At 39.1% G+C, this 13,508-nt stretch overlaps 1 protein-coding gene across 1 annotated transcript in view; it reads right to left on the reverse strand.

The window, feature by feature from the left end:
- The window catches only part of LOC126458451 (UPF0430 protein CG31712), an 86,210-nt gene extending 74,221 nt beyond the window's left edge, over positions 1-11,989 (reverse strand). Inside the window, exon 1 of the mRNA XM_050095517.1 lies at positions 11,714-11,989. Coding sequence (XP_049951474.1) covers positions 11,714-11,853 — 140 coding nt within the window. The 5' untranslated portion in view covers positions 11,854-11,989. The remainder of the gene's footprint in view (positions 1-11,713) is intronic.
- Positions 11,990-13,508: the final 1,519 nt, after the last annotated feature.

Consider the following 13,508-nt stretch of genomic DNA (forward strand, 5'->3'; position numbering starts at 1 on the left):
TTTTAACTGCATTGTGTAGGCCTATGAAGCCAAAATTTTCACCTCTTATACAGCAATCACCATGAAAGATAAGTTAATGGAAACACAAAATTGGTGCTTAATTATGATCAATGAAGATAATGCGCTTCTATCTTTAGGAAATATGCAATGTGATGCATAACACAAATTACAGAGAAAAACAAAATTAATAACTATGCAGAGAATGGGGTGTTTGCTTAGAATCATTGCCTGAAGCCCTCTGCAAAGTAATCATTGCCTGAAGCCTTCTGGGAAGTAACAGCAAATCTATTTCACGATATATTCTCTCTCTCTCTCTCTCTCTCTCTCTCTCTCAGGAACCCAGAAACACCATAATGCCATTCTGCATGATGCACATAAAATCTTCTGATAATTCTTTGAAATTCAGTACCAAATTGAGTACAAGGGGTGATTAAACAGACAGAAAACAATTACATATGCACACTACCTTGTTCTTTTACTTCCACTCCCAAGCCTATAACCATAGCTCAATTTGAACAATTGTGCTAAGAAAACTTACAGAAAAATGGTCAGACTCCGTTTTAATTTTCATATATTAAACTGATGAAAGGCAGAAATTTAAAAACGTAGCAAATGAAGTAGGAGAAAGGGAATACAAACATCTAAAAAATGAAATTTACAGGAAGTGCAATAGCGCTGGGAGAGCTAGCCATGACAAAACATTTCCTCCTTGTGTGTAAGATGTATGAGACAGGAGAAATACCCTCAGGCTTCAAGCAGAATGTGGTACTTCCAATTTCAAAGAGAGCAGCTGCTGACAGGTGTACAATTAGTAAGTCATAGTTGTTATAGTTGCAAGAGACTAACACAAATTCTTAACAGAAGAATGGAAAAAACTGGTAGAAGCCTACATTGGAGAAGATCAGTTTGGATTACACAGAAATGCAGGAACACATGAGGCAATACTGACCCTACAATGTATCTTAGAAGTTGGGTTAAGGACGGGCAAACCTACCCTTACTGCATTTGTACACTTTAGAGAAAGCTTTTGACAATATTGACTGGAATACTCACTTTGAAATACTGGTGACAGCACAGGTAAAATACAGGGAGTGAAAGGGTACCTACAACTTGTACAGAAACCAGATGGCTGAAATAAGAGTCGAGGGATATGAAAGGGAAACAGTGGTTGAGAATGGAGTGAGACAGGGTTGTAGCTTATCCCTCCTGTTATTCAATATGTACATCAAGCAAGCAATACAGAAAACAAAAGAAAAATTTGGAGTAGGAATTAAAATCCATGGAGAAGACATAAATACGTTGAGGTTTGCCGATAACATTGTAATTCTGTCAGAGACAGTAAAATACTTGTAAGAGCAGTTGAACGGAATGGACAGTGTTTTGAAAGGAGGATATAAAATGAATGTCAACAAATGGGAAACATGGATAATGGAATGCAGTCGAATTAAACTGGGTGATGCTAAGGAACTCAGATTAGGAAATGAGACACTTAAAGAAGTAGATGAGTTTTGCTATTTTGGCAGCAAAATGACTGACGAATGCCGAAGTATAGAGGATATAAAATGTAGATTGGAAATGGCAAGAAAAGCATTTCTGAAGAAGAGAAATCTGTTAACATTGAATATAGATGTAAGTGTCAGGAACTCTTTTCTGAAGGTATTTGTCCGGAGTGTAGCCATGTATGGAAGTGAAACATGGATGATAAACAGTTTAGATAAAAAGAGAATAGAAGCTTTCAAAATGTGGTGCTACAGAAAAATGTTGAAGATTAGATAGGTCGATCACTTAATGAATGAGGAAGTACTGAATATAATTGGGGAGACAAGAAATTTGAGGCACTTGATCAAAAGGAGGAGTCAGCTGATAGGACACATTCTGAGACATAAAGGAATCACCAATTTAGTACTTGAGGAAAGTGTGGGGGGTAAAAATCATAGTATACAGTAAGCAGAATCAGGAGGATGTAGGTTCCAGTAGTTATTCGGAGATTAAGAGGCTCACACAGGTCAGAGTAGCATGGAGAGCTGTATCGAACTAGTCTTCGGAGTGAAGAACACAACAACAACATATTAAATGAATCATTATAACAGCAATGATAAAAGCATGTACACCCTTGCATTTTTTTAAGATGTCAATGAGGATTTTTAGAATGTTGTTCAAGGTGAGATGTCCATCTGCATTCAATGTTTTTCACTCTAAATGAGAATCTTGATGAAACGAACAGGTTTTGTTGCTGGGGTTCCTACAGTATCTTCAATCTTTTTGACAGTCTGTGGTTTTTCCCACACGATCATTAACATAATGTTCTCCAACATCCACCAAACTTTGAAAACTGATACTGTTTCCTAGGAGTATAAAACACTGTGCCCAACATAAACAGTTTTTACCCAGGAGATGAAACTTAACGGCAAGCACAAATAAAAATAGCTAATTATTACAAAATGTAGCTTTTCTGATTTATATAATTTTTCTCAGATGTTACCTAATATCTTTCTGTGTGATGCCTCAGCTTTGTAATAGTGACATAAAAATGTGGGTACGGTGTTACTGATTAGCGTAACAGACTAAGACACTGCAAGAGCAGTGGGGGCAACTCCACTGTAGTTCATTGCTTTTCCCCACACTCGTGGGTGTATGGTGGTCATGAGCTGCACTAGCATTTGCTGTGGTTTACTTGATCACCACTTGAATGACGGGAAAGATGATTCCTGCATAAGTGGAATTCTTCTTTGGTACAACTGTAGAAGTGTGAAAGCAGCTGACAGGCACACAGACCACTTTGAAACAATTTAAAATGTCATGGAATTAAGAAGATGAGCAAACTTGTTAGGCTCAAAAAAGAAAGTGTGTCTTTTGTATGTTACATAACAGCAGATTACCCTGGAAACCTGAAAGAAAAGTTAACGCTATAACACTACCACAAAAAAAGAATTCTGTGCAAATAAATTTTAACACTAGCTGTATAAGCTAATGGAAAATCTTAGATAAAATATCCTACAAGTATTTAACTACAATGATGTCAACTGAATCTACCAATACCAGACACTGGCATTGACTAGCAATGTAATGATATTGTTAGTCCAGTCAACGACCACAAATGGTCAAATAGGGAAAAATATTCGTGTAGTCACAAAATTTTTGTACAGTGGAAGGAGGGAATGTTATGAACAACAACAAAAATCTCCACCACTGACTTGAGGCATTTAAAGGTCACTTTTTAATGTTTTTCTCGAATAATTCAAAACTGTTTCCCATTGCATAAGTAAATTCTGTTATATTTCCAACAAAAAATGCCCTATTCTTTTTTCTTTACCACCAAGACTTTCCTTGTTGCAGTGGATGGAAATGTCCCACATTATTAAAAATAGTTTTTAATGGTGTAGAATTAGTGTTTAAGGTTAAATGAAGTGGGTTAAGAAGAAACATTAAAATTGTGTATCACATCTCAGTGAATTAGGGATAAATTGTGTTCTAGGAGATGTGACATGGTGGAGGGGCCAGATGTGGAAGGTAGGCGTACAAGCATTAGGTAAGGTAGGTTGCAGCATTGTGGTCATGTAATTTCCTATTTCATAATTCTGCAAACTGAAGAGCAAGCAGGTGGTTTCCAACTCTATCTACAAAACTATGTCACAAGAAGCTACTACAGCTTGTTTCAGGAAGTTATATCAACCCTCTATGTTGGTGGAGCCATGAGCAGACATGTCCTGGAGGTATTTATTTTCCATCAAGTGTTAATGCTACATGGAATACAGGTATTAATTATTAATAATATTAAAGCAAAAAATGCATATGGATGGAATCTATGCTAATCTCTGCACACTATTCTACACTGCTAGGGGGGGACATTGATTCTTAGTCATTGTGTACGGCAAACTTCCATGGAATGACGGATGGATTGATGGGGTTAAAGGGCCCAAACTACGAGGTCATCTGTCCCTTAATCCTATATGTCAAGCCAGGAATAGTCCCCAGAGGACAAAAAACAAATCCCAATGGACTCGATTGTATCTGAGAATCAAGAAAACCACGCGACATGAGCTAACAGAAGTGAGAGGGGGTGAAAGGGTGATGACGGGAGAGCTGCCCCACTCCAAAAGCTACTGGAGGCCCCCGAGACATGTTATGCAGCCGGAAACACACCCTTTGCATCCGACCAATGCTTCCACACGGTGTACGGCAAACTTCCATGGAATGACGGATGGATTGATGGGGTTAATGGGCCCAAACTACGAGGTCATCTGTCCTTTAATCCTATATGTCAAGCCAGGAATAGTCCCCAGAGGACAAAAAACAAATCCCAATGGACTCGATTGTATCTGAGAATCAAGAAAACCACGCGACATGAGCTAACAGAAGTGAGAGGGGGTGAAAGGGTGATGACGGGAGAGCTGTCCCACTCCAAAAGCTACTGGAGGCCACCGAGACATGTTATGCAGCCGGAAACACACCCTTTGCATCCGACCAGTGCTTCCACACCCTATGTTGCCACAAGAAACTAGCTACATGGAAAAGATAAAATCTCTGGAAAGAGGATAATAACAGTGAGTCTGTCAACCAATGACAGATGTAAACGAATAAACTGAATTAAAGAGGTGGAAAGGGCAGGAGCCAGACCAGACCACCTTGCAAGGGTAGCCAATGGGACCCTTGGGTCAGAGCAGATGACAGGTCACCTCTACAATCCCTCAAGCAGCCAATGAGGCTAAGGTGCCCTACATCACGGAGAGGAGTAAAAACCACTTTCACAGGTACAACATAAAACCAAATCAAATGCTACAGCGGTATCTGCTAGCACTAGCATGTCTGCAAGTTTAAGGTTTCGCAGAAAGGTGGCCAAATTACGGCAGTCCCGAAGGGTGTGGGTCATCTTGAGACAGGCACCACATTGACAGTGGGGTGGATCCCCATGTTGGATGATGTGGACATGGATCAGCCAGTTTTTTTTTTTTTTTTTTTTTTTTTTTTGTTTGTTTGTGGTTTTAGGGCGCAAAACTTCTATGGTCATTAGCGCCCAAAGGATCAGCCAGTGTGGCCAATGCAAAGCCGACAGAGGACAGCAGATTCCCTGCTAGAAGCATGAAGTGAAGACTGTCACAGGGTACTGTGCTCTTTTATGATTCACAGTTTACTTGGAGAAACCAGGACACTCCAATCTGCATCCCAATTGTTGGTGTACAGTCCCGCTCCATCCAACAGTCACAACCACCTTGGAAGATATACTGTGGATGTGTGCTACATGGCTCCACTCAGTGCAGCCCACTCTACAACTGCGAACAGTTCCTGAATGGAAGAAATTTATGCAGTCTACCAGTAACATAATTAATGGCGAGATACGTGCATTAACTTTCTGGCCATTTGTTAATTCACCAAGGGACAGTTACAATACGTTGCCAAACAATCAGCAGCTAGGTGCCACATTTACCAACCGATTAACTAAACTGAAAGTAGCTCCACTAAGTAAACACGAGTCAGTTTCAAACTTATCTGTGAAAACTAAACACTCTGCTATGTCTGCCAGCAATTCATAAGGTACACTCCTGAGGGTTGGTGTAACTCTGTGGTATAGCCTGTAGTTGGTTCTTGACATAAAGTGAGGTAAAAAGTGTGGGAAATCGTCTGCTCGCTCTTCAGTTAGCAGATTTATACAGGAGGGAACTTAGCAGATCTATACAGGAGGGAACTGCATGACCACAAGCTGCCAATGTACCTTCCCTTGTGCTTATACCCTCCCTTCTCCTGCCTGTTACACAACCAGAACACAATTTTTCCCTTAATATAGTGCTACTGCACTTAGATGTTGTACAGGCATGTGATATTTATTCTTAACCCACTTCATTTAACAGTAAACACTGATTTTAAACAATTAAAACAACATTTTTAATAATTCATGATTTTTCCATATCCAGCAACAAGGAAACTATTTGTCGTAGAGAGTAAAAAGGACGACATTTTTGTAGGAAATGTAATGTAGCTTAATTTTTTTTTTACAGGTAAACATTTTCACTAGGATACACGGTTTTTGAGTTATCCAATAAAAACTCCAAAAACTGACCTTTAAACACCTCCACACCCATCCCTCCCCATGCTCACACCTCATCAGTGGGGATTTTTATTATATTGTTCACAGCATCCCTTCCTCCTACCACTGCACAAAACTTTGTGACTAAACGAATATATTCCCCTAATTTTCCTTTGCTGTCTGGTCAATGTGTCATGTGTACAACCAGAAAGAGAGGAAAATATCAAAAACTTTTTGTTTTACATTATATTATATTTTTTAATGTAGGTTTTGGGACAGACTGATCCATACCACAGCCAGAGAGATTGATCTGTAGCATAGATTAAGTCCATATTAGGTTGAAAGGTGACCATTTGACTGCGACTTAACACAGTCATTGAGTGAGAATACAAAATTTTAGTTGTTGAGGCATACTGATCTGTTGCATAGGCCAAGCTCAAGGTTAAGGTTAAGGTTAAGCTGGAAGATGACTGATGACTGGTTGTGAGTTAGTGAATTGATAACAAAGGCTCCAAGTAACACCTAAAATATGTCAAGCTTCAGTTCAATACCCTCTTTTTTCATGAAAACTTTCTTCACTTACAACAACTGCGAAGAAAATTACCAACTGAAATTAGGCAATAAGGTGCAAATTGATACCTACTGTAAGAGATTGAAATACCCAATAAAATTTTTCCTTGCCTTTTATCAGATGCTCTGAAAAACAATAAGGTTCAGATGATATCCACAGAGAAAAGTATAAAAAGTTTCAAGTAGTAATAGCAATAAATGAAGGGAAAGAAGTTGTATAACTTATGGACCTTCTGTATCTATTGCTTTCACCAATCCCCAAATGAGGCAGGACTACAAATTTTATGCTAAACTTACAAATCTAAAACCTCATACATCTCAAAGAGTTTGCCATAAAAACGTTTCCATTTATAAATTAAAGCAGAGTTCTGTGAGAAAGAACATTATCAAAAGGAGTTGTAACTTCTCTTTTTTACACCCCAAGCTTATGGATACAATACAACCAGAAGTCAAAGTTGTTCTCTTTGGTGGGAACAATTCCTGAAGATACTAAAATATTTACGAGACTTCCTTTAAATAATCAATACTTTTGCACCACCACAGATACAGTTAACTTGAGATTCTCCAATAAACTTTTATTGGTCTCTCTTCTCAAATGGAAAGATCCCCAGTTTATAAAATATGTAATTATTTATAAGAAAATATATTGACATGTAATTGCGAAGACAAAACTGCTTAGAAGTTACAGTATCATAACAACTGTTTGGCAATAAATATAAATCTGCATGGGTAAATATGAAAAGCGAAATAGGGAAGAGACATAAAGAGCAGGAAATCACACTTACAAACGCTGCTAACAATATTTGGGGGAAAAAAAACCCTGCAATATTACGTAACCAGTTACCTTATAAAGGCTGATTCAGAAGCTACAATGGCTTTGGCTCATGGCGCTATCTTATCATTCATTGGGACAGTGTTACCCCATTGACAAAAATTTTTTGAAAGTGATAGCTTCCTTCATAAGTGGCAATAAAGTTGAAAATTATTGACCCATATCACTCGTATCAGATTCTCCAAAGTATTTGAGACTGGTGAAACAAGACGACAAGTACTTAAATGACCAGAAGATCCGGACCAGCAATCAAGATGCTTCCAAACAGCTAGAAGCAAAAAAACGGCAATACCAGATTACATAGGTGATATAATAAGAAACCTAGGAAACAACAGTGTCATAGAAGCTAATTTAAACCTTTTAAAGCTTTCAGTACCATTAGTCATGAAATTCTTTTACATAAGTTAGGAATAATGGGGTTAAAACAGATGGAAAGCAAGTAGCTTATTTTCAGGAAGTACAGAAATGTCCGATCCTACCCGTCGGCTTTGACCCATGAAGTCACAAATATGGCGGAAACAACAATTCCAATATGGCGGATATAAAACCGTTCCATACGTATCATAAAGACGAAAATACACAGATAAACAACACACACACACAGGTTTCACAAAAAGCCTAATGACTCTAACGGGACAAGCGTGGGAAATTGGGGGTTTTTGGGTGGGGAGAAACTAAATATAAACAAATTTAGCCACCCACCGCCATACAAAACCACGCAAGGCGACGAAAAAAACCGACATCACAAAACTCAACAAATACCACAAAACACAATCTTATCTGGAATCGGACACTTCCCTTGACCTATATAGATCAACAGTAGCTCCCGATCCCATAAATTGGGATCGAACACTTCCCTTGACCTATATAGCTCAACAGCATCTCCCGATCCCATCCCCCAATACAAAAATCAAAATACACCGCAAAACATAGCGAAAAAACACTTCCCTTAACCTACATATATCTACAACAGCTCCCAATCCCATAAATTGGGATCGAACACTTCCCTTGACCTATATAGCTCAACAGCATCTCCCGATCCCATCCCCCAATACAAAAATCAAAATACACTGCAAAACATAGCGAAAAAACACTTCCCTTAACCTACATATATCTACAACAGCTCCCGATCCCATAAATTGGGATCGAACACTTCCCTTGACCTATATAGCTCAACAGCATCTCCCGATCTCATCCCCCAATACAAAAATCAAAATACACCGCAAAACATAGCGAACAAACATTTCCCTTAACCTACATATATCTACAACAGCTCCCGATCCCTATACATTTTACCCACAGCCCTTAAAAAAACCCGAAAAATACAATAGCCCTCTGGGACACTCTTCCGCCAACAGAACTCATCTAAATGAGACTGAAGGTTGGAAGAGCGCCTCTTCCCCCCCCCCCCCCTGACTTAACCACCCCCCACATCCCCTCTATTGTATTAGTACAAGCCCCTGTATCATAATTCTTAAACTCTAAACTATGGTTCACGACTAAATGATTAAATCCCCTCTCACCCAACCCCCTATAAGAAGAAAAAGCATCAGAAACTATTGTGGACCCCGACTCTATATATTCCTCAATTAACCCCACTAATTCAGCCTTCGACCTCCCTTCCACAACCCTAAAAACACATTCGGAACCCCCACCCCCCGGAACAACAGCCCCCCACACACAAAGACCAGCCACAGACTTCCCCCTCCCATACTTCCTTTTCCCAAACTGTGACTCGTCCACCTCCACAACCACCCCATGCCCCCCCAACTTACCCCTGTACTTAATAAATTCCGAACACACTTCACGACAAAAGGAATACCAATCTAAAACAGTCCTCTCACTCACACCAGTCTCATGCGCACAAAAACTCTGTGGGGATCTATAACGAAAATAATATGTAACAAGCACAATCTCACGCATGCCCAATCTAGACTTCTCGAACCAGGTACCACGCCGTATGGAACGCCATATGTCATCTTTACGACAGCGCCACATGTAACCGTCCCTTGTCCGAGAGGCCGGAACTTTAACCAATTTCATTGGTTCGCGGCACACACCGCACTTCACGACTTCGGCAATTAAGCCAAATAGCTGAAGAAATTTGATCAGCTCTATAGCTGTCTCCCCCATCATAGCCCTCAACCGAGCACTATTAATCCGGTCTTTCATATCCATTCCTGAACAAAAACCACAACCGAATACACTTAATAACAGACTCACCCGACGTACAGCAATCATCATTACATTAACCATCACACAAAACCGTTAACTCACTGATACAAATTCCTCTTCAAAATGACGCACGTAGCACTCACCACTGAGCAACAGCAAACTGAGCCCAACACACCAAACAAACGAAAACTATGAACATACCACCAGAGGGCACAACAAACAACAACACGACATCTACAAACACGCCACACTCACAAACCAAACTCCGCGCCGTAGTGACGTCGCACACCACAACACCCTTACGTCACGGGTCAAAGCCGACGCGTGAGATCGGATCTTTCTGTTGACCCTATTTGCAAAATACATCACAGATTGTGGAACTCCAATGAGCTCATTCTAGTCACAAAACCAGATTAGAATCTGATGCAAAGTTGAAACAAGTGTGCCACAGGGCAGTGTGTTAGGCCCCTTCTATCCTTATTCAGACAAAAACATACAGTGCTCAGAAATTGCAGATAAGATTACATTTTTCTGTAATAGTGAGCTATGTTAAGGACACATTGTCTACAACAACTAATCATTCCTCAAGTCCACAAATTCATGGCTCTAAGTCAACAAACTGTTCCTTAACGAGGAAAAAAAATTACATTAAATTTAGAAAAATGAATCAAGACCAATATCTCTATCTGGTACTAGGGAGAAATAAATAAGAAATACTTTGGTGTACAAAACTTTTACTTACTTATGTTGATCAAGACAAACTGAAAAAGCATACAACTAAACTCTCCAAGAGACTTCACTTCGGCATGCTTTGCTCTGAGAATTATTACAAAAGTATGCTCTTCAGAAGATCCTAGAGTGGCTTACTCTGGTTACTTCATGTCCCTTGTAGAATATGAAGCTTTTTTTTTTTTGGCTAAAACTAATAATCAATTAAATGAAATTTTTATATTACACAAAAGAGCTATCTGAATCACGTGACACACCTCTACAAGAGCTCACTGCAGGACCCATTTTAAAAAGTTGTGCATGCTTACTGTACCCTCCATATACATACAAAAGCGTGTGTTGATGACAGAGCTAAAACTGGAGACCTGCAAAACAATTGCAATTACCACAGTTATAACACTTGCAATCATGGGTCCCCTCCATCTAGAACACGTAACGACGACTTGTACTCAGACATTTGAGCCACTTGGTGTCAATCTGTATAATACACAGGAGAAGGATACAGCATTTAGAGCAGAGTTAAAAACAGTTTTTGTGGAGAAGAGTTTCAACAGTATATGTACAGAATATGTTAAACTGCAGAAATACGAGGCCCTCCTTTAACTTGGTTCACTATTTTTTAATCTGTTATCAGGTGTACCACCTATGTATGTCTTTGCACAAGACTATTTCTGTCGTTGGTTTCCTGTTTCAGATGCAGTACAACATCTCTCCTCAAAACAGGGAACCAGTTGCAATAAAAAAGGTATAGTGTTCACAGGTGTTTGCATGTTTATAATTTTCAGATGCACACAACAAAATTTCATATTCTTGTTGTGTTACTGACTTTACTATCTTTTAAATAAAAATATTATCAAGATTGTTTACTTATTGCACTGCACATTCATGAAGGACATTTCATTTGAGATCTGTGGAAGATAAAGTAGCATATCTGCTTTTATTTGTCAATATTTACTGTGTATTCTTGTTTTTTTTTCTGACATTTTCTACACCCTAGGGATCTCCTCACTATGGATACGCGGCAATAAGGTGGGCACGGGTTACTGCTCCAAATTAGTTTGTGCTGTCCACATATTAGACAGTTTGTTTACATTTCCTTTTAACTGAGAGATGATTCAAAGGCGTATTGATCAGTTCTACAAAAACAAAACGGTGATTAACTATTCTTCTTTTTAATGTCGCAGCACAGGCAAAATTTTAATCTGCTAGTGAGACGAGCGTTACTGTACATTGCGAATGGCTGTTCGTCCAGCCATCAGTTTTAAACAACGTGGAGAACTTTTGTATTTATAACAACATAACAGTAAAATCAACGATAAATAATATAAAGGTTTCTGGCATTTCTCTAGTAATCGCACAGTACACACGCCTAGAATACAAGTTACCTTGATTTGTTGCTCCTTTCCCTTGTCTTTTCACTGTGTTTGCTGTGAGAGCTTCTGTCACGAGACTTCGATCTTTTCCGAGAGTGTTTACTTTTGTGCCGCCTTTTCGGTGATTTGCTTCGTGTTCTCGATCTTCCCATGTCGTAAAAATATCACCAAGGAGAATAAAACGAACTGGCCCTGGTGTCAGGAACACAACAGAATCTAACGACAACACATATCCGACATTACTCCAACGCTTCACTCCCCATGTTCAGTATATGCAGTGTTGCCAAACTGATTATTTAATTGCGCCAAGGAATACTATCAACGAAAAATTAAAACACATGCAGACTCTTTAAACCTTTCATTTCCAGCTAACCAACAAGAAAACATACATTAATGACAAGTAATAGGAATTTATAAACAACCACAACGTAGGAGAACTACAAAACTGTATCGATAGGTGACTTGAGGATAGAACGTATCTGGGCAAACAACGAATAACTGGATACACAAATCTTGGGTAATCTATCAGGACTCTAATGACTCATGAATTCAATGAATGCTCAAAGAGTGAGCTCACAGTTTCTGGATAGTATGCAACTATAAAGGCCATTTAACACATCACGCTCTATCTACGTCCATTGCATCTGCGGGAGAGCCTAAAATTTGCACAAATTGTAAGCATCTGCAATCGAATTTTGCGCAGATGTGAGATGTGCGCAGACCCGAAAGTAGGAGTTGGAAGTTTAAGGACCGTATTACACGATGCTCCTTAGAGAACCCCACAAACGAGCTACGAATAGCAGCGATTCATCGAAGCAATATCGCTGCAAACAGTCGTTCTTTCCGAGCACGCCGCACGTGAGAGATCTGCCAAACAGTTTCAAGCGCTACTGTGTCGGGAAGATTTGCTGTGTGAAATAAATTGCTGTTATTAACAGCAGTGGCAGTTGATCTCCGTATCCCCAAGAATACTTGCAAAAAATAAGTGATATTTGAGGGGAATACAATGTATTAACCATGTTATGAAACGCCTTTCTCGAGAACTTATGTATTTATTCGTCCATAGACCATTTTGGTGCAACAGTATCAGACATATCAGAAACATACACAAACAATATACACATATAAAACATTAACAAAACAGAATAGGATCAGGTGAAGATAGGTCATGAAATCGGCTTTGGGCTAATAAAAGGAACTGTCCCAGCATTCACTTTAGCGATAAGGGGAAACCATGGAAAACTCACGTCAGGATAGTCGAGTGGGGAATAAACTCCAATCCTCCTGAATGTGACTCCAGGATATTAGGACTGGAGTACCCATCTCGCTCGGTGAAGGATTGAAACAGGAATCGTAAAATACAGCATCTACATTGTGAGTGCAACATGCACAGTAAGTAAATAAATGAAAAAGGAGTTTTGAAAATAAAAACACTACTGAAAAAAATGACAATATATGAACAAATTATATAGTACAAAATGCACAAAAAGCCAGTGATCTAGATAAACCCGAAACTTTGGTTTAAAACACCTCTCAGAAAATTAAACCCAATAGCACATTATATAGCACTGCTAAACGGTATAACGCATCAACACACGAGAACCAGTTGACACCATAAGCATCACCAATAGATTAGCAACAGATCCTTTCACAGCAGAGGTGTGTTGCACCGCATCTGAAATAGAAAGTCAAATGCAGGAACATTCTTTGCAGAGACAAACAGAGAACTGATGGTACATCAGTTCAGAAAAAAATGAGTGAGAACCTTGTAATCCTTTAAGCTAACAAATTGTTTTACATTATAGAA

Source organism: Schistocerca serialis, chromosome 2, assembly GCF_023864345.2.
Source record: "Schistocerca serialis cubense isolate TAMUIC-IGC-003099 chromosome 2, iqSchSeri2.2, whole genome shotgun sequence".
NCBI classification, from domain to species: Eukaryota; Metazoa; Arthropoda; class Insecta; order Orthoptera; family Acrididae; genus Schistocerca; species Schistocerca serialis.